This window comes from Hemitrygon akajei, chromosome 30 (assembly GCF_048418815.1).
Source record: "Hemitrygon akajei chromosome 30, sHemAka1.3, whole genome shotgun sequence".
NCBI classification, from domain to species: Eukaryota; Metazoa; Chordata; class Chondrichthyes; order Myliobatiformes; family Dasyatidae; genus Hemitrygon; species Hemitrygon akajei.
Window position 1 is genome coordinate 33,946,496 of NC_133153.1, and position 25,851 is coordinate 33,972,346.

Genomic DNA, 25,851 nt, shown 5'->3' on the forward strand with positions numbered 1-25,851 from the left:
CGATCTTGTTTTAAAAGTTGTTTATGATGAATCAACTACAAGAGCACTTCCTGTGACCCAGAGACACTAAATTAGTCCAATTTTAGTGTATTTGAACCAGGTGGCCGAACTGCGGGTGTAATGGCAGGAAGTAAAAAGTTTTGCAAAATGTTGCTGGGGGAAATATTGCAGAATTCTTGTTTACCCAGTGGCCATGGATTTCTCTATGCAGTTTTAGTGAAACAAACAGGTGGGCTGTTGACGTATTCAAACCGCACATCTGTGCAAGAACAGTTTCAGAATTGCTTCAATGCAGGAACTCAAGCCAAGTTGAGGATGAAGAGAGTTAAATTTAATTTCTCTGATGGCTGGTTGTAACAGTATTTTTTGTCATTTATGAAATTAACTGTTATACTAATAATAACAATAAAGCAGTCATTGGAAGTGTAACAGTTCTCCTTTCTCTTTAAGACTTTTATTTCATTCCTTTATATTAAGAAATTATAGAACTATGGTATAGGAGATGGTTATCCATAAGAACATAAGAAATAGGAGCAGGAGTTAGCTATCTGGCTTGTCTACCTGCTCTGCCATTCAATAAGGTCATGGCTGATTCTGGCTGTTGACTCAGCTCCAACTACCTGCCTTTTCCACCAAACCATTAATTCCACTACAATACAAAAATCTTTCTATCTGTGCCTTAAATATATTTGATGATTTAGTCTCTACTGCTTTCCTGGGCAGAGAATTCCAGATTCTCCTCCCCAGGAAAATCAGTTCCTCATCTTTGCCCGAAATCTATTCCCTCAAATCAAGGCTATGTCACCTGGTCCAGTAGAAACAACTTTGCTGCTTCAATCTCATCTCCTTCACGATTTTATGTTCCTCTAAGATCTCCTCTCATTCTTCTGAATTCCAGCAAGAATAGTCCCAAGTGACTCAATCTCTCCTCGGAGACTAACCCTCACAAATCTGGGATTAACCTAATGAACTTCCTCTGCACAGTCTCCAAAGCCAGCGTATCTTTTCTCAAGAAAGGAAACTCGGACTGCATGCGGTACTCCAGAAGAGGCCTCACCAGTACCATGTACAGTTGCAGCATAACCTCTCTTCTCTTAAATTCAATGACTCCAGCAATGAAGGCCAACATCCCATTTGTCTTCTTGACAAAGCTGTTCCGCATGCTAAACAAACTTCTGCAATTTATGCACATGCACTCCCAGGACACACTGCACAATGGTATGCTGCAATCTTTCACAATTTAAATAAAACTACTCTGGTCATCCGTTCAATTCATCTGCTGGAATTCTTTAAGCACGTAGTAAGTGAAAAGGACAGGGAAGAACCAATATATGTGCGATACATGGATTTTCAGAAGCCTTCCAAGAAGATCACACATAATCAATGAGTTACAATGTTCAAACACAAAGAAATGGGTGTAATATATTGATGCAGATTAAGAAGTGGCTCCTGTATATTAAGGAAAGAACAGTGATAGATGGTCTATCACTGGTGGGCAGGAAATGACTAGTGAAATACTACAATGACCCCAGCCAATGATAACCTACAGTACTGTGCAAAGGTCATAGGTGTATATATATATATATATATATATATATATATATATATATATATAATTAGGGTGCCTAAGATATTTGCACAGTACTGTATTATTTTTATGCATTGCACCATACTGCTGCTGCAAAAAAAATTCATAACATATGTGAGTGATGATAAACCTTATTCTGATAAGGGTCTTCACTGTGGACAGAGTGGGAATGTGGGCAGGGAGAGAGGAATCATGGTTGGGAAAAGGGAAAGGGAGTGTGGAGCGAGTGAGAAGCACCAGAGAGACATTCTGTTATGATCAATAAACCAATTGCTTGGAATCAAATGACCTCGCCTGGTGTCTCAGGGCTGGGTGTGTCTGCACCCCCGCCAACCTTTGCCCCAGCACTCCTTCTGTCACCTCCCATGGAGCTCCATCCTCGCCATTCCAAAAATCCTTTGATCCCACCAGATTTACAAACTCACTCTCTGCTCCACATTGACAAGTACAGTACAAAAGCACCCTAGACATACGTACAGAATATGCCTAAGACTTTTGCACAGTACCAAATTGGCTGAGAGGACCAAATATCCTATTTCCACGTTTGCAGATGAGACAAAATAAAGAGGGATTCTGAGAAGGGAGGAGAATGTAAGGAGGCTTTAATGGGATATTAAAACCAAAGCCAGTAGTAGACCATATCCTGCTGCTGCTGCTGACAATATCATTTGCTGTAACAGATTCCTTTGAATGATTTAGGGGCAGCATGGTAGCGCAACAGTTAGTGTAACAATTACAGTGCCAGCAATTCTGGTTCAATTCCTGCTGCTATCTGTGGGGAGTTTATACATTCTCCCTATGGGTTTCTTCTGGGTGATGCAATTTGCTCCCACATTCCAAAGTAGTGTGGGTTTAAAAGTTAATTGGTCACATGGGCATAATTGGGTATTACAAACTCGTTTGAGCTGGAAAGGCCCGTTCCCACACTGTATCTCTAAATAAAAAAAAATAAAAAAATTAGCACTGAGGGAGAGAAGAAATCTCTTCAGACAGGGTATGCTGAATGCTTGGAATTTGCTTTCTTTCCCACAGGGCTGTGGAGGAAGAGTCATGAAATTCATTCAAAACAGTGGTTGATGTATCTTGGATAGTAAGGGTATCAGAGGATAGGAAAACTGCAAGAAAATGGCAGAGCGAAAGATGTTGATAAAATGAAGGAGCAGGTCAAAGGATCATGTGATCTATTCCTGCATCTATTTCTCACTTTCCCTTATTAAACATTTCCACAAGCTACAAATTCCACCAGCATAAACGCATTTCTTTCCACATAATTTGAAGCGAAGTCTGCTTGGCAGTACGAAACTCTGTAGTGACACGTGACATCTTTGAGCCCAATTCAATCACTGCACGTTAGCCAACACGTGATGCAGATTGCTGGTGAACCCAGCCTCCACATCAAAGCCAGAGGATCTCGATACAGAGCCACCCCATGGCAGAGAAATGTTACTACAGATTCGCATTTACACCAAGATTGCATTTGAGTATTACCTGCTCAGTAGTACATCATCCCACAAGTAGTACTAGAAACATAGAAAACCTACAGCACAATACAGGCTCTCCGGTCCACAAAGTTGTGCCGAACATGTCCCTACCTTGGAAATTACTGGGCTTACCTATAAGCCCTCTATTTTTCTAAGATCGTAATCCTTACTTTGCTAATGTTTTTTTCTTAATTTTTAAGCTGCTGTCCCACTGTTATCAGACTCTTGAAAGGACCTCTATTCACCAGAAGATTAATTCTACTTTGAACACAGGCCTTTTGGTCTATGCTGTTGCGCCAAATTTTTAACCACCTCCAAGATCAATCTTATACTTCCCTCACATCTCAGAGTTTCTCATATGTACCTAATATAGCTACCTCTACTACCACCTCTGGCACTGTGTGCCATGCACCCACACTCTCTATCTAAAATATTTTCCTCAGACATACCCCCTATACTCTCCTCCTCAAAATTATATACTTCCAGCCTGATGTCTGGCTATCCTCTCAATCTATGTGTCTTATCATCTTGTGCGTGTCTATCAAGTCACCTCTCAACCTATTTTGCTCCAAAGAGGAACAAAACCCCATTTCACTCAAACTTTCCTTAAAAGACAGCTCCCTAATCCAGGCAGCATTCTGGTAGTCTCCTTTACACCCTTTCTAAAGCTTCCATATCCTTCCTATCACGAGGCAACCAAAACTGAACACAGTATTTTAAATGTGGTCTAACCAGAGTTTATAGAGCTGCAACTCACAGCTCTTGATCTCAATCCCCCGACTAACGAAGACCAACATACCATACAATTTCTCAACCACCCTATCAACTTGAACAGCAATTTTGAGGAATCTAGTGTATGAACATGGACCCCCAAGAACCCTCTTTTCCTCCATAATAAAAAACTGTCATTAACCCTGTATTCTCCCTCCAAATTCAACCTTCCAAAGTGAATCACTACACACTTTTCTGGGTTGAACTTCATCTGCCACTTCTCAGCCTAACTCAGTAGGTACATGAAACACAGAAAGTTAACATCCAGGAATTCTTAGCAACTATGGAAACCAATGGAGTGTTGGTCCGTAACGGAAGCGGTTTGGAACACAAGACTTGCACAGTCTTCCTGTAATGGTACAAGGCCATGGAGGGACAACATGCAAGTTTGATTTTTTTTCAACCCAAGGACAAGCCATACTTTTCATTAAAGCAGTTTAATGTTGAGGGGTCTGTCCTACAGAGATCGAGTTGGATAGGCTTAAAATAGAGCTCAAGTTGCATCTGAAAGTGAGTGTAGAGAGCTGTTTCCTCTGACTGAAGGGTCTAGAGCTACAAAGTATAATGCAAGAGAAAGTGTCACCAGCTGTGTTTAGGACAAAGAAATGTAGAAAATTTTTCCCCAAAATAGCTTTCACTGGTCTATTGTGGCACTTAAGGTAATCAAGGAATGTGTGGATCTGACAAGTAAAAGATCAGTCATCATCTCATACAATGGCAAAGCTGATAAGAGTCCTCATATTAATATTCATTTATTTTTATTTCTTCAGTCTTTCAGGACTTGAACATCACTGGCTAGGACAACATATGTTGCTCCTGCCTAATTGCCCTCGAGGAAGCAGACGTGAGCCATTTTCTTGAATGTCTGCTGAAAGTGTCAAGGTTTAAAACAGTGACAGTAGAGGAGTTGCAGTATACTTCCATCTTTCTATGGTACAGACTTGAGCCGGCAGGCCCGAGTCCACTGGACGCTGGAGGCCTGTCTTGGAGTTAAAGGACGTGTATGTGTGTGGGTGGGACGAAGGAACGGGGTTTATTTTGCTGTTTGTTGTGCTGTGTTGATCGGCTGAGCAATTGTTGGTGCCAGAATATGTGGTGACCCTTGCGGCTTCCCCCAGTACACTCTCAGCTACGTTGATTGTTAATGCAAGTGACGCATTTCACCGTATGCTCTGACATTCACATGATAAACAAACACAGGGAGGGAGAGAGGAAAGGGGTTGTTTTGCTGTTGCTGTATTGTTGCTGTTTTTGTGATGTTGCTCTTGCTAGTGCTATCCTGTTGAGCATGGTGGGCATCCTACATTGGCGATGGAAAGTGTGGTGACGCCTGCAGGCTGTCCCCAGCACACCATCAGGTGTGTTGGTTAATTACAAATGACACATTTCACTGTGTGCTTTGATGTACACGAGACAAATAAACTTGATTCCTGAAGGCAAAGGCTGTGGATTAAAAGGGGTATTTTTCTGAGCAGACAAGCGTGTAGCTGTAGGGTATTTTGTAACAAGTACACAATATCACCATGATGTGCCAGTAGTGCAAGCAATGAATGCTTAGAGTGGCTAATGATATGCTGGTCAAGTATAGTATTTAACTTCCTTGATATTGTTGACTTGCAATGATTTAGCAAACTATTAATAAAAGTCATTGGAAACAGGTTAAATTAATGCAGGTATCAATTAAAAAAAAAGTACCATCTGAGGTTGGAAATCTTCAGGCTTTAAAACTTCAAAAGACCAAGCAAGCTTACTATTAAGCTGCGAAGATACCAAGTGTTTTATCTCGTTATCAGGCAACAAGGAGGACACGTCGAGAGAATTCCAAGCTCGTTCTTCAGCAACAGATAACACTTCCGCCAAAGATGGAATCTGGCATGGAATATTCAGGTGCGAGATCTAAAGAGATATGAAGTTAGAGATTGGTTTATTATTAACACACGTGCCAAGATACAATGAACAGTTTGCCGTGCATACTATTTATAAGGATCAAATCATTAGACAGAGCACTGAGCCAGAAGGGGGGGAAAAAAAACAGGTGAAGCAGGATGGCACGGTAACGTAATACTTTACAGACTGAGTGATCTGGGTTCAATTCTCACCGCTGTCTGTAAGGAGTCTGTACATTTCCTACCACATTCCAAAGATGTATGGGTTAGGGTTAGTAAATTGCGGGCACGTTATGTTGGCACTGGAAACATAGCAACACTTGCCGGATGCCCCCAACACACCTTTGGACCAAGTTGGTTGTTGATGCAAACACTGCATTTTACTGTATGTTTTGATGTACAGGTTTCTCTCGCTATTCGAAGGTAGAGCGTTCCTATGAAATGGTTCGTAAGCCAGAATGTCGTAAAGTGAAAAAGCAATTACCATTTATTTATACGGGAAAAATTTGTGAGCGTTCACAGACCCAAAAAAATAACCTACCAAATCATGCCAAATAACACATAAAACCTAAAATAACACTAACATATAGTAAAAGCAGGAATGATCTGATAAATACACAGCCTATATAATGTAGGAATACTTTTCTGCAATTATTGCAGCACTGTCCACTGTAAAGAAAATCTCACACAAGCGGTCTCGGCAAAAACACTCAGTGCAAGCGCTCTTGGCAGAAGCACTCTTTCCAGTAACCTTTAAGCTATGAAGCTGCCAAATAACACATAAAAATACACAGCCTATATAAAGTACAAATAATGTACGCCCAGTGTAGTTTCACTTACCGGAATCGGGAAGACAGTGAGCAGCGTGTTAGGCTGAGTCGTCGGAGGTTGGGGTGGTGGGAGGTAGAGGAGACTGAGGTGTCATCGTCTTCTGTTTCCATCAGGGCAGGCAAGTCACCTTCTTCTATGTCTGCCTGCCTCGATGTCGAATGTTGAGGTTCACCATCTGCTGTGGCTGATGTGGAAGGCTTGAAAAATGACAGTAGGCTTGACTGCTTAGCCTCGCGCATTTTTCTATCATACAGTTCTTTGTAAGCACTCAAACCAACCTGCAAATATGCCCTAAACCTACGTACCCTTTCAAAATTAAAGTCATACTTTTCTGCAATCATTGCAGCGTTGTCAATCGCAGCGAAAATCTCACGCAATTGCTTCCCGTTCAGTTCCTGGACAACTTCACTTTCGGGCCGTTTGCTACTGCGTTCGGCTTCAATTGTTATCCTTCCCTCTTCATCAGCTCTTCATCTGTCAGTTCTTGTTCATGGGATACCAAAACCTCTTCAAAATCATCTTCGTCAACTTCCACAAACCCAGCCTCCTTGGCCAAACTCACTATGTCCTTACTTCGTTCACCACAATCAAAATGCTTTATTATGTCTAGTTTTGCGCTAAGTGTAACACCCTTACGCGCTCTTTTAGGCTTTTCCGATACCTTAGAACTCATCTTGCTAACGGATGCACAGGACAAATCGACATAAAGCACAGATGCTCACAGGCATGTGTTTAAGCAATGCCGGCTAGAATGCAGTTCTGGGGGAGGAATTTGGCTGCTCGGCGTGCGCATTGCCTTTTTTCGTAACAGTGAAAACACCTTCTGTTAGCGAAAACAGGTAACGAATGTAGGTCTTTCATAACAGTGAGGTGTCGTAAAGCGAACATTCGAAAAACGGGGGACAACCTGTATACGTGACAAATAAAGCTAATCTCATCTTCAATAACAGTACAGAATGAAGTGTAAGAGCTACCAAAAGAGTGCAGTGCAGGTAAACTATACAAGTTCATGATCATAAATGAGTTAGATTGTGAGGTTGAGAGTCCATCTGAGCACACAAGAGGTCTGTTCGGAAGTTGCCTGAGTCACAAGTTAAGTAAAACCACAGAAGGTACGCAACATGTTAACAATGTTGACCAAGAGGATGAAGCACTACAAGCACGCCTTTCAAATCAGAGCAGATCTAAGCCCCTCAATGCCTTGAACCATTCAACAGTCAAGAGAGCAAATGGAGAAACTTAAAATGGCAGCGATATAGTAGATCATCCAGCCTTTGTTAAGAGGTGAGAAAAGTTTGACAGGATCCTTTGATCAGAACTATCAAGTAATTAGGGAAAACTCATTTAGGAGACACTATAAAAGGATGATGCAAATAAATTACTTGCAGAAGAAAGCTACCAATGAGTTTAACAACATGAACATGATATGATCAGCATTTATAATGTAACAAACATGGGAAAATATTTCTAACATAGGACTATTTCTGTGGGTGCAAAGCAACAGTTACATGGGGGGGGGGGCAGGTTATACAGACAGACTTAAGAGGGTTGGGGAGGGGGTAAAGCTTAGGATCAAAACTCCAGAAAAGGTATCAAGACAGGTGAAGGCATCAACAATCAGGGTCAGACAGATGAAAAAAAAGGCAGATCACAGGCAGCGAGAGTAGTCAACGGTTGTAGAGCAAAGGAAGTTGATTAAATGAGGGCATGAGGACTTGAAGAGATAGAGGTGGAATCCTGGCAAACAGGTTCTGGTTTTCCTGTTGTTACAGTATCTCAGTAAAATTATTATTCTGTTTAAAAATCCCTTAAATGAACACCAGCACAATACAAGGTACAGCAAAGGACTAAACAAAATGAAAAGAAAGCAATCAAACAAACAAACATCTTTTATGAACACAGATTTAAATGCAGACAGTATTCATATTCTGCAAATTACTTTTGAATTTTGCAACTGCAGCTAATCCAAGGTCAATTACTTCCATGTTCAGCTGATGATTAGCAGAGAGTCTCTGTGTCTATGAAGATCTGTTCTGGAACTCTAGTTCACAATGCATTCCCATCAAAAGAATGAGAACAGATTTGGTCTCAGTTCTGATGGTCCACAAACTGCTGATCAACACTGGCATGGCAGTGTAGCACTACACCAGCACCAGCAACCCGGGTTCAATTCCTCCACTGTAAGGAATCTGTCTGTTCTCCTTATGACCGTGTGGGTTCCCTCCAGGTGGTCCAGTTTCCTCCCACAGTCCAAAGACGTACAGGTTAGTAGGTTAATTGGTCACATGGGTGTAATTGAGTGGCACAGTCTCACTGGCCTGGAAGAGCCTGTTACCATACTGTATCCCTAAACAATTTTTTTTTAAAAATGGAACTCATTTAACCAAGATATTTGATGAAGAGTAAAGAAAGGGAAAAAGCTTTAAAAGAGCTTCCATGGAATCAACGCCCACATTAAAATGAAGTTAGCGGAGAAAAAAAGGCATAATGTTGATAAGGCTGGAGTGTGGTTAATGAAAACTAGAAAATGAATGATACACTGTAATCATTGTTTAAAAGGTTAAGCATCAATTTAAAAAAATTACAAAACATATCTTACAGCAAGCTAGCAAAGCAGAATGTAGAAATACCTCCGTAACAGGACAGTGATGTGACTCAGCCAGGATCTCCTGGTATATGTCCCTTGTCGTCTTGGGTAAATTCCATTTAGTATAGTTTAGAATTGAGCTAAAAAATGTTCCAATGACGCCAATATCACTTCCACACTTTAGCATGTGCTTCCGTGACATAAAGTAGGGGCAAAACCTACAATATAGAACAAACAAAATGACAGTGACTGTGTAACTCAATGGTGACCAACAACATGCTTATTTTCATTTCTAATGTTAAATAAATAATTTGCTTTCTCTACATAATAGAAAACAGTGAAACAAAGAAAACAGAAAATCAAGCTATCACTTGGATCTATCATCCCCTCAAAACTAATCAATAAGCTCCAAGGTCTGGGGTTTGATAGTTCATTGAGCATGGACAACTTCACTCACCTTTGACATGAACTGATTCCAAAAGACCATAAGATACAAGAGCAGAATTAGGCCATTTGGCCCATCGAGTCTGCTTCACCATTTCATTATGGCTGATCCACTTCCCTCTCAGTCCCAACCTCCTGCCTTCTCCCCGTATCCCTCCATGCCCTCACTAATCAATAACTTATCAACTCTGCCTTAAATATACCCAATGACTTGGCCTCCACAGCCACCAATGGCAACAAATTCCACAAATTCACCACTCTTTGCTAAAGAAATTCCTCATCTCCATTCTGAGGCTGTGTCCTCTGGTTTTAGACTCCCCCACATCCACTCTATTGAGGCCTTTCAACATTTGATACACTTGAATGAGTTCACCCCTCATTTTTCTGAATTCCAGTGAGTACAGGCCCAGAGCCATCAAACACTCCTCATATGACAAGCCCTTCAATCTTGGAAACATTTTCATGAAGCTCCTATGAACCCTCTCCAATGTCAGCACATCCTTTCTCAGATAAGGGGCCCAAAACTGCTCACAATACTCCAAGTGAGGCCTCACCTGTGGACTCACTTCCAAGCACTCAATAACTCACGTTCTCAATATTATTTATTGCTTTTTTTTGTGTATTTGCACGCTTTGTCTTCTTTGGTACATTGCTTATTTGGCCATCTTTAATTGTATGTAGCTTCTCATTTATTCCATTATACTTCTTTGGATCTACTGTGAATGCCCACAAGAAAATGGTATACGGTGATACATATACTGTATGTACTTTAATAAATTTACATTGGACTTTAAACTTTAAAGCTTATTCCCAAGTGTCAAGGGAGGAAGAAAGAATACATTCTGGCATTGGATATGTACAAAGTTATACATTCAAAATTAAAAATAAAGACAAAACTTTGGAAGCATGCAATGTAACAGGATCTTAGGAAAGAGAAAGTGATTATTTCAGGTTGAAGATTCTTCACAGAACTAGGGAGAAAATAAGTTATTATTAAATTGCATGGTCAACTTGGGCAGTTAAGAGAGCACCATAGTATAGCTGCTAGCACAACATTTTACAGCACTAGCAATTCGGGTTCAATTCCCAACACTGTTAAGGGTGTATGCTTGCCCCGTGACCACGTGGGTTTCCTCTGGGTGCTCCCGTTTCCTCTCACAGTCCAAAGACTTGTAGGCTAGGTTTCATAAGTTGTGGGCACACTACGTTGGCACCATAAGCATGGCGACACTCGCGTGCTGCCCCCAGCGTAACCTCAGACTGTGTTGGTCATTGACATAAACAATGCATTTCACTGTACAGTACTATGCAAAGGTCTTAGGCACGTTTTTATAGCTAGCGTGCATAAGACTTTCACACAGTACTGTTTGCTTTGATGTACATGTGACAAACTAAGATAGTCTTTAAAAGGGGGAAGGATAGATCCTGAAAAAAGGGAATCTTCCTGGCACAGCAATACCAGGATTACTCTGGGGATATGCTACAGACAAGCTCACTGATCAATTGGGGCAGGTAGGAGGTGAGAACATCATCCATTGTTCATGAAAGTTGAAATGAGGGCAACTAGAGATGAGAATGCTGACAAAAGAATGTGGAAGTTATGAAATACACAGCTATAATACATGCCTATCAGATACCCAAACCATCTTAGGGTTTGGAAAATGTTCAAAAAGCTTTAACTTTTAGTCCAAACATTATACTTCATTAATATATCAACTGCATTTTCTCCTGGCCTGATCTCCACAGTGCAAATTCAGTTGTCAAAAGACAACAGGGTAAAACAAAAATGAGATTCATTTATTCATCGCATATACATCGAAACACGCAGGGAAATGTATCATTTGTGTTAACAATCAACGGATGTGGGGGAAGTGTCACCACACATTCCAGTGCCAATGTACCATGTCCACCATGTTCTCTAGGACAACACAAGTAACACCATTAAAAAAGCAACTACATAACAGCAAAACAAGCCCCTTTCATCCCTCCCTCCCATCCACCCAACCAGCTTTCAAGGGATCAAATCATAGGAAGTTAATTCAAGTGTTGAAATTTAGTAAGCTACAGTGGAGAGCCTAATTTGTTCCATTTATCTATGCTCAGTGACTGCATACCTCCTCATTAATACAAATATCTCTTCAGCCAATCATGCAGCAGCAACTCATCAAATGGTCAACATGTTCAGTTGGTGTTCAGACCAAACATCAGAACAGGGAAGAAGTGTGACCTGAGTGACTTTGACCATAGAATGATTGTTAGTGCCAGACAAAGTGGTTTGAGTATCAGAAACGGCTGATCTCCTAGGAATTTCACCCACAACAGTTTCTAGAGTTTACAGAGAATGGTGCAATTAAAAAAAAAACAGAAAAAAAACATCCACTGAGCAGCAGTTCTGTAGATGAAAACACCTTGCTAATGAGAGAGGTCAGAGGAGAATGGGCAGAATGGTTCAAGCTGACAGGACGGTGCCATTAACTCAAATAACCACATGTTTCAACAGAAACGTTCAGAAGAGCATCTGAATGCACAAGTTAAACCTTGAAGTGGACAGGCTACAGCAGCAGAGGGCCATGAACATATGCTCAGTGGCATCTTTATTAGGTACAGGAGGTAACTCAAAGTGGCCACTGAGTGTACACACAAAGATGAACCAAGCTTATATATTCAATTGAATAGTAGCTCATTCTAAGTGTTACCTTTGCACAAGTGTGTCTATAACATGAACTAGCCACAAGTAAGTAGGGAGATCCAGGTTATACTTGAACAGCAAGCTGATGTATACGTTACAACTGGGAGAGAAGGGCTGATATTCTGTACTCAGCTGAGAAAATCCTGTGACGTGCAAAGTGCTCCTCAGACAACAGCACAGCATGATCTGTGGGAGATGGTCAGATACTTTCACGTGCACGTGGGCATCAAAGACCTGCAGAAAGAATAAAAACACTCCATTCTGGATCTCAACATTTTCAGTTTAAGATTTATGAAACAGATGATTAGTGAACAAAGACAGCAGATTTGGAGGATTAAACAAGATTTTAATGTCAATTCTTAATGATTGCTCACAGGATCGAGTTCTCTTTTCTGGGAGAGATGGTAAGATTTTGTACTTGAGCTAATGTTGGCCAGGGTTAATCGGGGCGTGCCTAGGGTTAGTGGATGTGTGTGCCCCCTTGGACCTTAGGATTAGGCTTGAGGGTAGGGCTGGTGGATGTACACTTTGGGTTGGGAGAGATCGGGTTGTGGACTTTTGAGTGCTGAGCATGTAGGGTTCTGGTGGATAGGGTAGTGTAGAGGTTGTGAGTTTGTGGGGGTGTGGCCAGGGTTAATCGGGTGCACCTCAGGTTAGTGGGGGAGTGTGCCCCCCTTGAACCTTAGCATTAGGGTTGAGGGTAGGAATAGCAGATGTACATGTGGGGCTGGGGGAGGTAAAGTTGTGGAGTTTTGTCTGGTGAGGTATGAGGTGCTATGTCGAATAGTGTGGTGTCGTGGAGCCAGTTTAATCCAGCCCATGCCTTTCATTATCGTGGTCTGACACCACTTGGTTTAACGAACCGGGTGTGCACTGGGACACATCATCAGTAATGCAACCTCGGGTCATTAGGTTGGTAAAATCTTGTACTTGAGCTAACATTAGGAGAATGGGGAGGGGGGAGATATCACATTGAAAACTATCTAATATTGAAAGGCCTAGGTAAGAGTGGACATGGAGTGAATGTTTCCTATAGAGGGGGAGTCTAGGACCGGGGGCACACCCTCAGAATAAAGGAACATCTCTTTAGAACAGAGATGCAGAGGGGTTTCTTTAGCCAGAGGGTTGTGAATCTGTGGACTTCATTTCCGCAGACAGCTGTGAAGCCCAAGCCATTGGGCATACTTAAAGTGGAAGTTGAAAGATTCTTGATTAGTAAAGGCATCAAAGACTATGGGGAGAAGGCAGGAGAATGGGGTTGAGATGATTAATAAATCAGCCAGGATGGAATGGCAGTGTGGACTCGATGGGCTGATTGGCCTAATTCAATTCCTATGTCTTATGATCCTTAAATTTTAAATGTTCTTCAAAATGCTTCCATATCCTGTGTTTGCACTGTTTTAACACAGCTACAGTGACCAGCACTTCATCATTGTATTACATACTTTATAATACCAGCAAATATCCAGGTTCAGAAGGCTAAAACAGTACTCAATTCGCTACTTCACATTTAAAATGATTGTAGCACCAAAATTACACAAATTACTGTACTTCATCGTGTCACAGGAAAGCAGCATCCATCATAAAGGACCCTCCACCACCCAGACCAGGCTCTCATCTCACTGCTACCATCAGGGAGGTGATACAGGAGCTTTAGGTCCCGGTGCAGTTATTACCCCTCAATCATCAGGCTCCTGAACCAGAGTGAATAACTTCACTCACCCCAACACTGAACTGATTGCACAACCTATGGTGTAATTTTCAAACACTCTACAACTCACGTTCTCAACATTTTTTTTTCTTTTTATATTTGCACGATTTGCTGTATTTTTTGCGTATTGGTTTTTAGTCTATCTTCGAGTTTTCATTGATCCTATTGGGTTTTATATTTACAGAGAATGCCCACAAGAAAAATAATCTCAGGGTCATATATGGTGACATGCACGCGCATTGATAATAAATTTACTTTGAACTTTCTAATTTCTGAAAAAAAAAACAAGGAAAACAAAAACTATGAATGATTGCTTGAAGAAAGATTATTAAATGTTGCACAGTACCAAGAATATAAAGAAATGATTATTAACTGCACAGATATGATGTCTTAAATTTCTAATACTTGACAAGTGGGAGAAATGCATCATCAACTACTTTCTACGCAGCAACCTTCAAAGTTTTTGGCCCAAGTCATTTTTTGCTTCTCAGCAGAAGGATGTTGCAAACTCATGTCTAGGCCACAAGATGGAGCATTTTGCATCGCAGAGAAAAACAAATGCTTGCTAGATCAACTCAATGTCAAAGGCCTCAGCTGATCAAGGATCAACGTTATGTGCCATACACATATAGAAATATTAGGAATTTACTGTGGTGAGTTGGCACAACATGCATCAAAAAACAACATTCCGCAATTATAAAGAATTGTATAAAAATAATTTAGTGGTTAAAATACAGATATGGAATAAAATGTGCATTATTACATGTATATCAGCACTGCCAAGAGTACCCCTGGGGAAATATGTGCAAGTCTTCCTCAGGAAAAGATGATTCATTTGTAAGCTAACAGCTCTTCAAAGCAGTTTTGCAAAAACAGATTTTCCCTTCCTTTTTTCCAGTCCAAGTGTAGCGGTTAGCATGACGCTATCAATCCTGGGCATCAGAGTTTAGAGTTCAATCCCTGCATCCTCTATAAGTTTGTATCTCTTCCCAGTGGAATGTATGAGTTCTCCTCCATTGCATCAGTTTCCTCCTACAGTCCACAGATGTACCGGACAAGTGAATTGGTCATTGCAAATTGTCTTGTGATCGGGTTACTGTTTAATTGGGGGATGTTGGGGGATACTGGGCAGCGTGCCCTAATGGCCAGAAGGGCCTATTCTGCACCGTATCTTTAAATAAACTTCCGTGAAGCTTAGTTTAAGCAAACAGTAGATGACAATAGGCTCCTGAAGTCCTGCTGAGCATAAATTATCTTTCAGCAATGTCCATATTCAAGTATCACATCTACACTAGACTGTCTTAAAGTTTCACTTGTTCATTGAAAGATATATACATAAACTGAAGACTTTAGCTCAGTAGTATCAGATATAAAAGTTCAATCATTCTTTGACCTAACTGTACACAACTTGGACAATTAGCAGATACAATTAAACTATCTTTGGCACAGAATTTCTCCAATAATCTCACTAGATGAGACATTATAAAGTTCATTATAAATCACAAGGAAAATGAAGAACTGAAGAAAAAATTCAAACATTTTTACCTCCACTCGTGCTCCAGGACGTAAACCACGGCCATAATTCACTAACTGCTGGTAGGCTACACAAAGGCCAAGCTTGCCATCCAGTTCATATAGGCCTGCTCTAAAATTTAGTACCTTACTTATCACACCCTGAAATTTAAAATCATAATTAAAATTTCTCGCGGCAACTCAGCATACACGTACTTGTGCATATGTCAATAAACTCGACTTTGACTTAATCAATAGTTTACAAACAATCTTTCAAATAATGTATAGATCCAACAACCCACCAGGCATGAATCTAAAGAGACACTTCACTGGTTTATACATGCAATCAACAATAGCAAAAGCTGAAAGTTTAATCACACAAAGAATCAGGGAAAGCTATACACATACTCAGAGGAAGGGATTGGTTATTATGGCGAGCAGTCACTCTCTGCCATTGTGCAACTTTCAGAGAACCAATTTCATAACAACAAATGAGTGCTGGGAGGCCATCAGCTAAATACCTAACACGAGGAAATTTGCAGATGCTGGAACCGAAGAGAAGATTTAAACTTCTTCAGAGTAGGCCGTCAAAGAGAAGATTTAAACTTCTTCAGTGTAGGTAGCTAAATACCTATCGGGTTTTATTGCAGACAAAAATTTGCACCCAAAAAAAAAAAATTCACCTTATTCTCTTTCACTGGAGTTTAGAAGAATTTTGGGGGGGGGTCTTCATTGAAATGTATTAAATATTGAAAGATCTTGGCAGAGTGGATGCAGAGAGGGTGTCTCCAGTAGTGGGCGGGGGGGGGGGGTCGGGGAGTCGTAGATCAGAGGGCACAGACTCAGAATAGAAGCCCATTTAGAAGAGATGAGGAGGGATTTATTTTTTTAGCCAGAGGAAGGTGAATCTGTGGAATTCATTACCATGGATGGCTGTGAAGGCTAAATCATTAGGTATATTTAAAGTGAGGTTGATAAATTCTTGATTAGTAATGGCCTCAAAGATTACAGGGAGGTTTCCTTGTTTTGCAGCTGACTGTAATAAGATGAATAAATGTATTTTGAACTTTGATTGAAGAATGCTTTGTTGGACTTGATCCATCTGACAAACAGGGCATATAATAGCTAAGTAACCTTCAGTAATGTAGAGTCAATCTGAACTTTTGTCCAGTAACAAATGAATTGGCAAAGTCTGTAAAAGAGTAGAAAATAGTGACTTTGGCTCAGCACCTCTTGAATTAGATAGAGAAACTGATTGGACTCTCACTTTGGAAAATAACCTAATAACCTCTGCCATGAAGTTCTCATACACCACCACCAGATCCAGGCAGCAACTGTCCCATTGTGATTGAATAGCCTGCCCAAATTTACTTTAAACTTAAAACAGAGGCTCCTTCTTCAAAGTTAAGTTGCACAAGGGATCATGGTAACTCCAAAATGATCCAAAGCCTCACCTTCTGACCCCTGTATAATTTGACATTACCTCCAAACACAGAATACTCACATGGTAAGAAATTATTTTAGATTCTTTGTTTTTGTAAACATCTTCGATTGTGCTTTGATTTAACCAGTCCATGGACACTCTATTCTGAAAAGATTCTTTATATGGCATCCGATTTGTATCTGAAGCATGCATAAACTCTGCCAGTGTCTGTTCTCTCACTAGTCCCTCAGTATAAATATAGAAGTCTGACGATGACGACACTACAAACACTTTATAATCAGTACCCTGGAGACCAGAAACGAAGACCTTTGTAATAATGCATTTCTTTGAAACCTCAAGGCAATGGTGCCACATTAGTTTGGCAGGAACCTAAAAGGAGAAAAATTGGCAAATTCGGGTTAAAAACATCCATTTCCCATTCAAATAGAGTTTACAACATACAAAATAATTACCCCCTTTTATATCAAAACTACAAGTAATTGATTTGACAAAAATGACCATCACTACTGCTTCAAAAGTATGAGGATGAGAACATTTATGATCTGCACTGTATTTTAGACCATAAGATATAGGAGCAGAATTAGGCCATTCAGCCCATCATTCTGCTCCGCCATTCAACCGTGGCTGATTTATTATCCCTCTCAATCCCATTCTCCTGCCTTCTCCCTATAACCTTTGACACCCTTAATAATCAACAAACTATCAACCTATGCTTTAAATATACCCAGTAACCTGACCTCCAAAGCCATCTGTGGCAATGAATTTCACAGATTTACCACCCTCTGACTAAAGAAATTCCTCATCTTCTCTAAGGTGGCAAACTTCTATTCTGAGATTCTTTATACTTTATATCTGAAAAAAAAACATTACATTGACAATGCCCAATTATGTTTGGCATAAAATTCTTTGTCAGCCCATCACCCTTACTGGTAAAGGCCAAAGACAGCAGCTCACCAGGGTCCTCTATCCTGGACCATTCTTTCATCTGGATGATAGACTAATCACCCGTGGCTTCCAAGGACTTGCGGTTTTAATGACAGGACTTCTAGACAAAGATCATTCCTCTCCCAGAAACGAGGTGTTAGAACTTCTGTTGCCATTTCTGTAGCACTAGGTTTTTACAGGATGGGGTTGCTAGCCCCATGCCCAACCCTCCTCCTTTCACAGTCAGGCTTGGGGCCATTCATAGCATAATTAGAAACTTCTTACACCTAATTTAATTCTTAAACGGCATGAACTCTTATTTCAGACTTGAAAATGCACATTTTCCTATGCATACTCATTTTGGTCCACTATTTGAAAGCTAATGGCTGTAAAGTAAGCAAATAATACCAGCACCAGGTGGTATTATCAGACACCTTATCAATGTTAAAGTATAGCACTATAAAAAAACACAGGCTCAGAGATCAGGTTGAAACAGAATGAAAAATATCCAATTAACACCACTAACAGTAAAAGGAATTCTCAGATGGAATCAGTAATTACTTACTTTCACAGAAGACATTCTTAAACTACCGCAGGCAGATGAGTACAAATCACAAGTGTGCAATTAGTTGTTGAGGTGTGAAATGGACAGAATTTGATCATCTAAGTCTAGACTATTACAGGCAACTTGTTATACTCCATTTGTAGTAAAGCTAAAAAAAAAATAGTTATCATAGCTCATTCCACTAAAGCGTTACAATTGAATTGCAAAAAAACTATTGAATGCAATTTCCACACCATGCATTTTAAGGGCTTTAACTTGTTTACCCAGAATGAAATGATATTCTCATTAAGAATTTCATATAAGCATAGAATTGGAATATCAGATTGGTACTTGAACTAAGTTACTTCTGTTATTAATATTATCCCTGCAGGCTACAAATTGCCAATCAAGTGGAATGAAAGAATCTAAAATATATGCGTTCTTAATAGTGGTACATCCTTTTTTGCTTAGGACCAGCACATTGATCTGTTTCCTCCACCCAGTCTACAAGGAGACGACAAGATATAATTGCTGCTTTCAGCACTGGTTTATTCATTTATTCATTTCAATAAGTTTATGTTTTACATTACGTCAGTAATTTCTTACAGTTTGCCTAATGCACTTGTTATTCTCTTATCAGAAGGTCAGTTTGCCACACTGAGAAAAGCAGCAGCCGCCTGTCAGTGTTATAAGCCAATATTCTGCCATTTATTGCAACATTCAGCATGGAAACGGGCCCTTTAACCCAACTCATTCGTTCTGACTGTGCTGCCCAGTGAGCTAATCCCATCTGCCTGCTTTTGGTCCAAAACCTCCACTGCCCATATACATATCTAAATGTCATTTAAACGTTGCTAATGTGCTCACCTTAACCACTAGTTCTAGCAGCTCATTCCACATACACACCACCCTTTGCACTAAGGAACTGCCCCTAATTGTCCCTTTTAAATCTCTCATCTCTGATCTTAAACTATACCACTTGTTTATAGTGCTCCATCACTGGGAAAAAGTCCATATGCTTTCCCCCTGTCTATGTCCCTCACAGTCTTATACACCTTCAAGTCATCCCTCAATCTCAAAGTCCTAGTCTATGCAACCTCTCCTCGTTGCCTGGACTGGGGGGGGGGGGGGGGCCTGAGTTACATGTGGTAAATCTTTCCTGCACTTTTTCTAGCTTAGAAACAGCTTTTCCATAACAGGGTAAACAAACAGTTAACAGTACTCTGAGTGCAGCCTAACCAATGCCTTCTATAACTGTAACAGAATTTCAACTCCTATACTTAGTGCTGCAACTAATGAAGGCCAACTTGCCTTTTTCACTATTTAAATTCTATAGATGTGTGGTGGAAAATGTGCTTACTGACTGCATTATGGCCTGGTATGGGAATACCAATGCCTTTGAGTGGAAAATCCTACAGAAGGTAATGGATTTGGCCTAGTACATCATGGGTAAAACCCTCCCGGCCAATGAGCACATCCACACGAAACACTGAGGGGCAAAGTAATTCAGCTATGATGGAATGGTTGAGCGGACTCAATGGGCTGAATGGCCTAATTCTGCTCATATGTCTTATGGCCCATCTCCAAAAAAATTTGATGATACAAGTATAAAATGAGATCAGCTTGGCCATTTCTTTGAAAACCAACTATTCTGAAAACTTATGATTAAAACAAATCACTGTATATGTTTCCAATTATTTTACAGTATATAATATTCATTGGACACAAGTCTAGTCTAGTTTAGTCTAATTTAAATTGATTATAACATTAAAAGAAACCAACCTGAATGACAACTGGAAGACAAGTATCAGTTGTAAACGAGTTGAGAAAGAAGAAGAAGAAGGTTTTTCCTCGGATGCTCAAAACTGAGCTGAGGCGGCAAAGTTCTCCCGCTATATTCAGCTTCACTCTTTGGCAAGGAAATCTTTGCAAAGACAAAGCAATAAAATTACTGTCACTTCCTATTTATAACAAGTGACCAATAAATATCATTCCAAGTAAATCTGACCGTCTGACTTTAGTGACTTTATGAGTGATGATATTGAACACCACACACTACACTCAGTGGCCGCTTTATTAGGTACACCTGCTCAATAACGCAAATATCTAATCAGCTGATCACTTAGCAGAAACTCAATGCAAAAAAAGCATGCAAACATGGTCAAGAGATTCAGTTGTTGTTCAGAACAAACATCAAAATGGGGAAGAAATGTGATCTAAGTGACTTTGACCATGGAATAATTGTTGGAGCCAGACAGGGTAGTTTGAGTATCTCAGAAACTGCTGATTTCCTGGGATTTCATACATCACATTACATATGGTATTACATTACTAAGGGTTAGTTGGTAAAATGTAACAATAATTATTGACGATAACAGAAACCAGGCCATATAATTTCAAAGGTAACAGTCCCTTCAAATTCCTCAAATGCCAATACACTTCTGATGGTGAAATCACATTGAAAGAGTTAGAGTAGGATTAGTGTGCTAATATAGGTCCTTTATGGTTACCATGGACTTGATGGGTCCAAGAGCCTGCTTATTTGCTGAATCTCTCTATAATGTACCAGAGATTACCACCCTTTTAAGCAATGAGTTCCATGCCTACTGTTTGTTTCAGTAACAAGGGTTTTTTTTTAAAAATTGCACAGTGGGCTTTTTGAATTCCTAAACTGCTTTCGAGCTTTTTATCTGCTTCAGAGCAGAATTTAAGAACATAAGAAATAGAAGCAGAAGTAGGCTATCTGGCCCATCAAGCTTGCTTTGCCATTCAAATAAGATCATGGCTGATCTGACCATGGAGTCATCTCCACCTACCTGCCTTTTCCCCATAACCCTTAATTCCCCTACTATGCAAAAATCTATCCAACCTTGTCTTAAATATATTTACTGAGGTAGCCTCCACTGCTTCACTGAGCAGAGAATTCCACAGATTCACCACTCTTTGGGAAAAGCAGTTCTTCCTCATCTCCATCCTAAATTTACTCCCCCAAATCTTGAGGCTATGTCCCCTAGTTCTAGTCTCAAGTGGAAACAACTTTCCTACTTCTACCTCATCTATCCCTTTCATAACTTTATATGTTTTTATAAGATCTCTTCTCATTCTCCTGAATTCCAGCGAGTACAGTCCCAGGTGACTCAATCTCTCCTCATAGTCTAACCCCTTCAACTCCGGAATCAACCTGGTGAACCTCATCATCTCCTTTCTTTTATACAATTGGCTGCCTTTCCTCATAGAAAGTAAAATTGGACCATTTTTAAATACTGGGCAAAGAGAAACTTTTAAGATGCGGAATCTATCTGTGAAAACTTTCGAGCACAACATATTGAATGAATTCACTTCTATTTCTCAGAAGTCATCCAGGGATAGAAATACAGGAGTGTCAATTAAACACCAAAGATTTGTTTGTATGGATTAACTGTAAAACTCCATTTGTTCCATTTTAAGCTTTTTTAATTTTGCCAAGGCTGTGGGACTAAGTGTATGATAAGTAGTTATTCAGAGATCTGCTGTCAGGTTAAGCTTATCACCCATGTAGCTCTTAAATTTACAGTTGAGCTAAGCTGGAATGGATGGATTTCAAAACACTATCCAACTTCTAAGAAGGGGAAAATTGTGGGGTTTCTTTTAAATTAAACTTAAAGTAATGAATATTTACCACTACTCTGTAGATAGGATCAGTTAAAATAAATTATCCACAAGTTGTTCTGACTGCTTCAAATTAAAAAGGGGAATGTGTCACCATTGATTTTTGTTTTAAATACACCAGATGGTCTTTTGAAAACAACCACATGAACTTAAACAACTGAATTGATGATCAGTTTTTGCAATCAAGATGCATGGGAGTATAATTGCTAGAAAAATCAGCAATACAATCTATAGTTTAACTCTTAAAATGTCTTAAGCATCTCAGAGACACAGGAACCATCACAATGAAACATCTTAGCAACTTTTTTCAAGAAGATCTTACTCTTTGTCCAGAAGATGTATAGCTGAGTCAGGCATCAATACAGTTAGGGCTTTTGGTCCCACAAAGTTGCCAACCGACTGCTTTGGAAGCACAAGGGAAGGCGCTTCAATTACTTCAAGATAGCCAGCTTCAATCCCTTTGCGTCTTGAACCTCCACCGCTCACAGGAATATAACTCCAGCTTGGAAGGAGGACCAAATGTTCCAACCATTGCGGATCCAAATTGAGAATCTTGTCAAAAATTGCACCAGGAAAGAAACAGTAAATATAAATATACAAGTTTCAAAGTTTCATATTAAATGTGTACAAAACTCAAAAAGCTCAGTGGCATGAAGTGACTCTCTCACACTCTTATCTGCATGTTCACCGCAAACAACGGCTTACATTGAGAGACTGTATCAGCTTCACAGATGGCTGTATTATGCATCTAACAGAAAAAGTTACGTACAACTCCATCTCCTGATCAAATTAAATATACAATTTGCTTGAATGGTTAACTTATATTAGGAGATGGGCAAGGATTCTTTCTATTGCTAGATTTTTTTCCACCTAAACTCATTTGCAGAGCCAGACAAGGATCTGACTTTGTTAACATATTTGAAATTTCAAAGTAATTTTTTTATTAAAGTACATATACATTACCATATACAATCCTAAGATTCATTTTCTTGGGGAATACTCAATAAATTCAATATCCATAATAGAATCAATCAAAGACTGTACCAACAGGCCATACAGTGTGCAAAAGACTGTGTAAATACAAAAAGAAATAATAATAAATAAATTAGCAATAAATATTGAGAACATGAAATGAAGAATCCTTGAAAGTGAGTCTGTAGATTGTGGGAACATTTCAGTGATGGGGCAAGTGAAGTTTAGTGAAGTTATCCCCTTTGGTTCAAGAGCATGATGGTTCCTGAACCTGGTGGTGTGAGTCCTGAGGCTCCTGTACCTCCAGCACCTTCTACGATGGCAGTGGTGAGAAGACAGCATGACTTTGGTGGTGGGGATTCCTGATGATAGACGCTGCTTTCCTGTGACAATGCTCTGTGTAGATGTGCTCAATGGTGTGGAGGGCTTTATCTGTGTTGGTCTGGGCCATATCCACTATTGCTTGCAGGATTTTTCATACAAAGGCACTGATTTTTCCCATACCAGGCTGTGATGCAGCAATTCAATATTCTCTAAAACCACACATCTATAGAAGTTTGTCAAAGTTTTAAATGTCATGCTAAATCTTTGCAACCTCCAAAGCAAGTTTGGCATAGACAAGCCTTCTTAATTACACTTATGTGCTTGATATTTAACGTAATAGTCTATATTTAGTATATTAAAATATACTTGGCCAATCCCCAATGGTATTTAATAGTTTGATGAAGTACTTTGTCATTTTGCAAGCACTATGAGCCAATTTAAAGCTTAAAAAATTCATTGCTCTCATTCCTGGTACTTTTTTTTCCAAAGGAAAAAAAATAGTATTTCAATTCTTTTCCATCTCCTGAACCCAAGTCAACCATTCACACAAATTAGATAGTTGTTTTTAACCAGGAAATAGACTGCCATTCAACTACTTCTCTAGCTCCCAACCTGTAAACGTGAAGCTTTCCAATTCCAATTATATTCACAAACTAAAACTAATTAAGAACATTTGAGTTTTGCTAATTTTTGTGAAATGGCATCCTGCAGCCATCAGTAGTCCAAACACAACTGAAATATGATCACATTTCTCATGACAATTAAGTTTTAAATGCAAACACAAACAGGGTCAACACAATACAGGACTGTATTGAGCACCAGTGAAATGCCTGGGAAGCATCCTGAACAACAGCATATTTCAAGTTATTGCAATTACCACAAGGAGCAGTTTGGAATGTAAAATATTACAAGAGTTCAAGTTATATTAAATTTTATACCTGAGCAGATCACTTCCTGCAAATATGTGGGAAAAAAGTATCTGAATGTTAGATTCAGTTGTTAATTTCATCACTGAACAACTTATTCATAGCTTAAAATGAATGCCAGTGTCTGAAAGAGAATTGTACAATTATCACCTGACTGTGCCTATCTGAGGTCACGTCCAGATAGATTCTGCAGTGTAGTAAAATCAAGGGAGATTTGATAAAGGTACTGTATACAAAATTACGAGTGGTAAATGCAAATAGGCTTTGGGTGAGACTAGAACTAGAGGTCATGGGTTAAGGGTCAAGGTGAAATGTTTAGGAAGACATAAGGGGGAACTTCTTCACTCAGAGGGCAGTGAGAGTGGGGAACGATCTGCCAGCAGAAGTCATGGATGTGGATTCAATTTCAACATTCAAGAGAAATTTTGATAAGTACATTGGTGGAGGGGTATGGAGGGCTAAGGTCCGGGCAGAATAACAGTTCAGCATGGATTAGATGGGCCAAGACACCTGTTTCAGTGCTGTAGTGTTCTATAAATCTATGATTCTAATGCATCATAATGTATGTTTATGAAGAAATTAGATATTTTAGTTAAGAACAGTTGCTAAAAAAAATTAATGGTACTATCAATTTATTCATAAGAATTCTTTCAACTTGACTAAATTACCCACTCCTAAAACCAAGCAATATTGTTACTTTCCACCATCAACTATCCCATATACTCGATAAGTCAGCAAAAGTAATTGCCTCAAAACCAGTCAAATAGGTTTGGATATCTGTTTACCTCACAAGGAATGAATCCATTCTTGCTCTGCAGGTACAGGTTTCCATCACTCCGCCGCTCTGCACTCCCTGAAGTACCTTGAGTAATACCAATCTTGTCTGTCAGCACACCACACAGCAGCAGGCTTGTGCGACTGAGAGCCGTGTGACCAACCAGAAAGTTTCCTTTGTCCAGGGTCCACTCCTCAAACTGACAGGCGCTCCATGTTAAGTGACTGCAACATGGGCTCCTCTGCTGTGATTGTAGCTCAGACAGAGATATAAATCTGCAACATTATCAAATTCGGTTATAGGGCAAGTAAATGAAGCCAATCTGCAACTTGTCTTTGTCAGTCTTTATGTGTAGTGTCTCATAAATTCTACTTTTCTTAATTTTTTCATAAATGCCTGCAAGAAAATGAGCCTCAAAGTAACTTATGGTAACATATACGTACTTTGGTATTAAATTTACTCTGACCAGTGTAACAGCTGATATTCAACTAGTTAATGTTTGAAGCCTTGACCTCTCCACCTCCCTCTTCCTGTTTCAATGACTGATCAATAGCCTCTTTCCACTTTAGTGGCACCTACGTGAGCTGATTTGAAACCTACCCCTCCACTACTTGTAGTGTGGTGATCTGTTTCAATGACAACCGCTCAATTGCACTTACCTGAACCCTAATGAAGTGCTTCAAGAGATTGAGTATGGCGTGAATCAACTCCTGCCTCACAGGTGACCTGGATCAGCTCCAGTTTGCCTACAGCCACATCAGGTCAACAGCCGAAATGATTTCCTTCTGCTCTGG

General features: G+C 39.8%; 1 protein-coding gene across 1 annotated transcript in view; it reads right to left on the reverse strand.

Annotated features, from left to right (window-relative positions):
- Positions 1-25,851, reverse strand: part of ctc1 (CTS telomere maintenance complex component 1) — a 76,247-nt gene that overhangs the window by 47,453 nt on the left and 2,943 nt on the right. Inside the window, exons 3-10 of the mRNA XM_073032572.1 lie at positions 25,068-25,332; positions 22,383-22,612; positions 20,195-20,336; positions 17,005-17,313; positions 15,534-15,662; positions 12,285-12,511; positions 9,188-9,362; positions 5,536-5,736 (exon numbers count right to left, since the gene is read on the reverse strand). Coding sequence (XP_072888673.1) covers positions 5,536-5,736; positions 9,188-9,362; positions 12,285-12,511; positions 15,534-15,662; positions 17,005-17,313; positions 20,195-20,336; positions 22,383-22,612; positions 25,068-25,332 — 1,678 coding nt within the window. The remainder of the gene's footprint in view (positions 1-5,535; positions 5,737-9,187; positions 9,363-12,284; positions 12,512-15,533; positions 15,663-17,004; positions 17,314-20,194; positions 20,337-22,382; positions 22,613-25,067; positions 25,333-25,851) is intronic.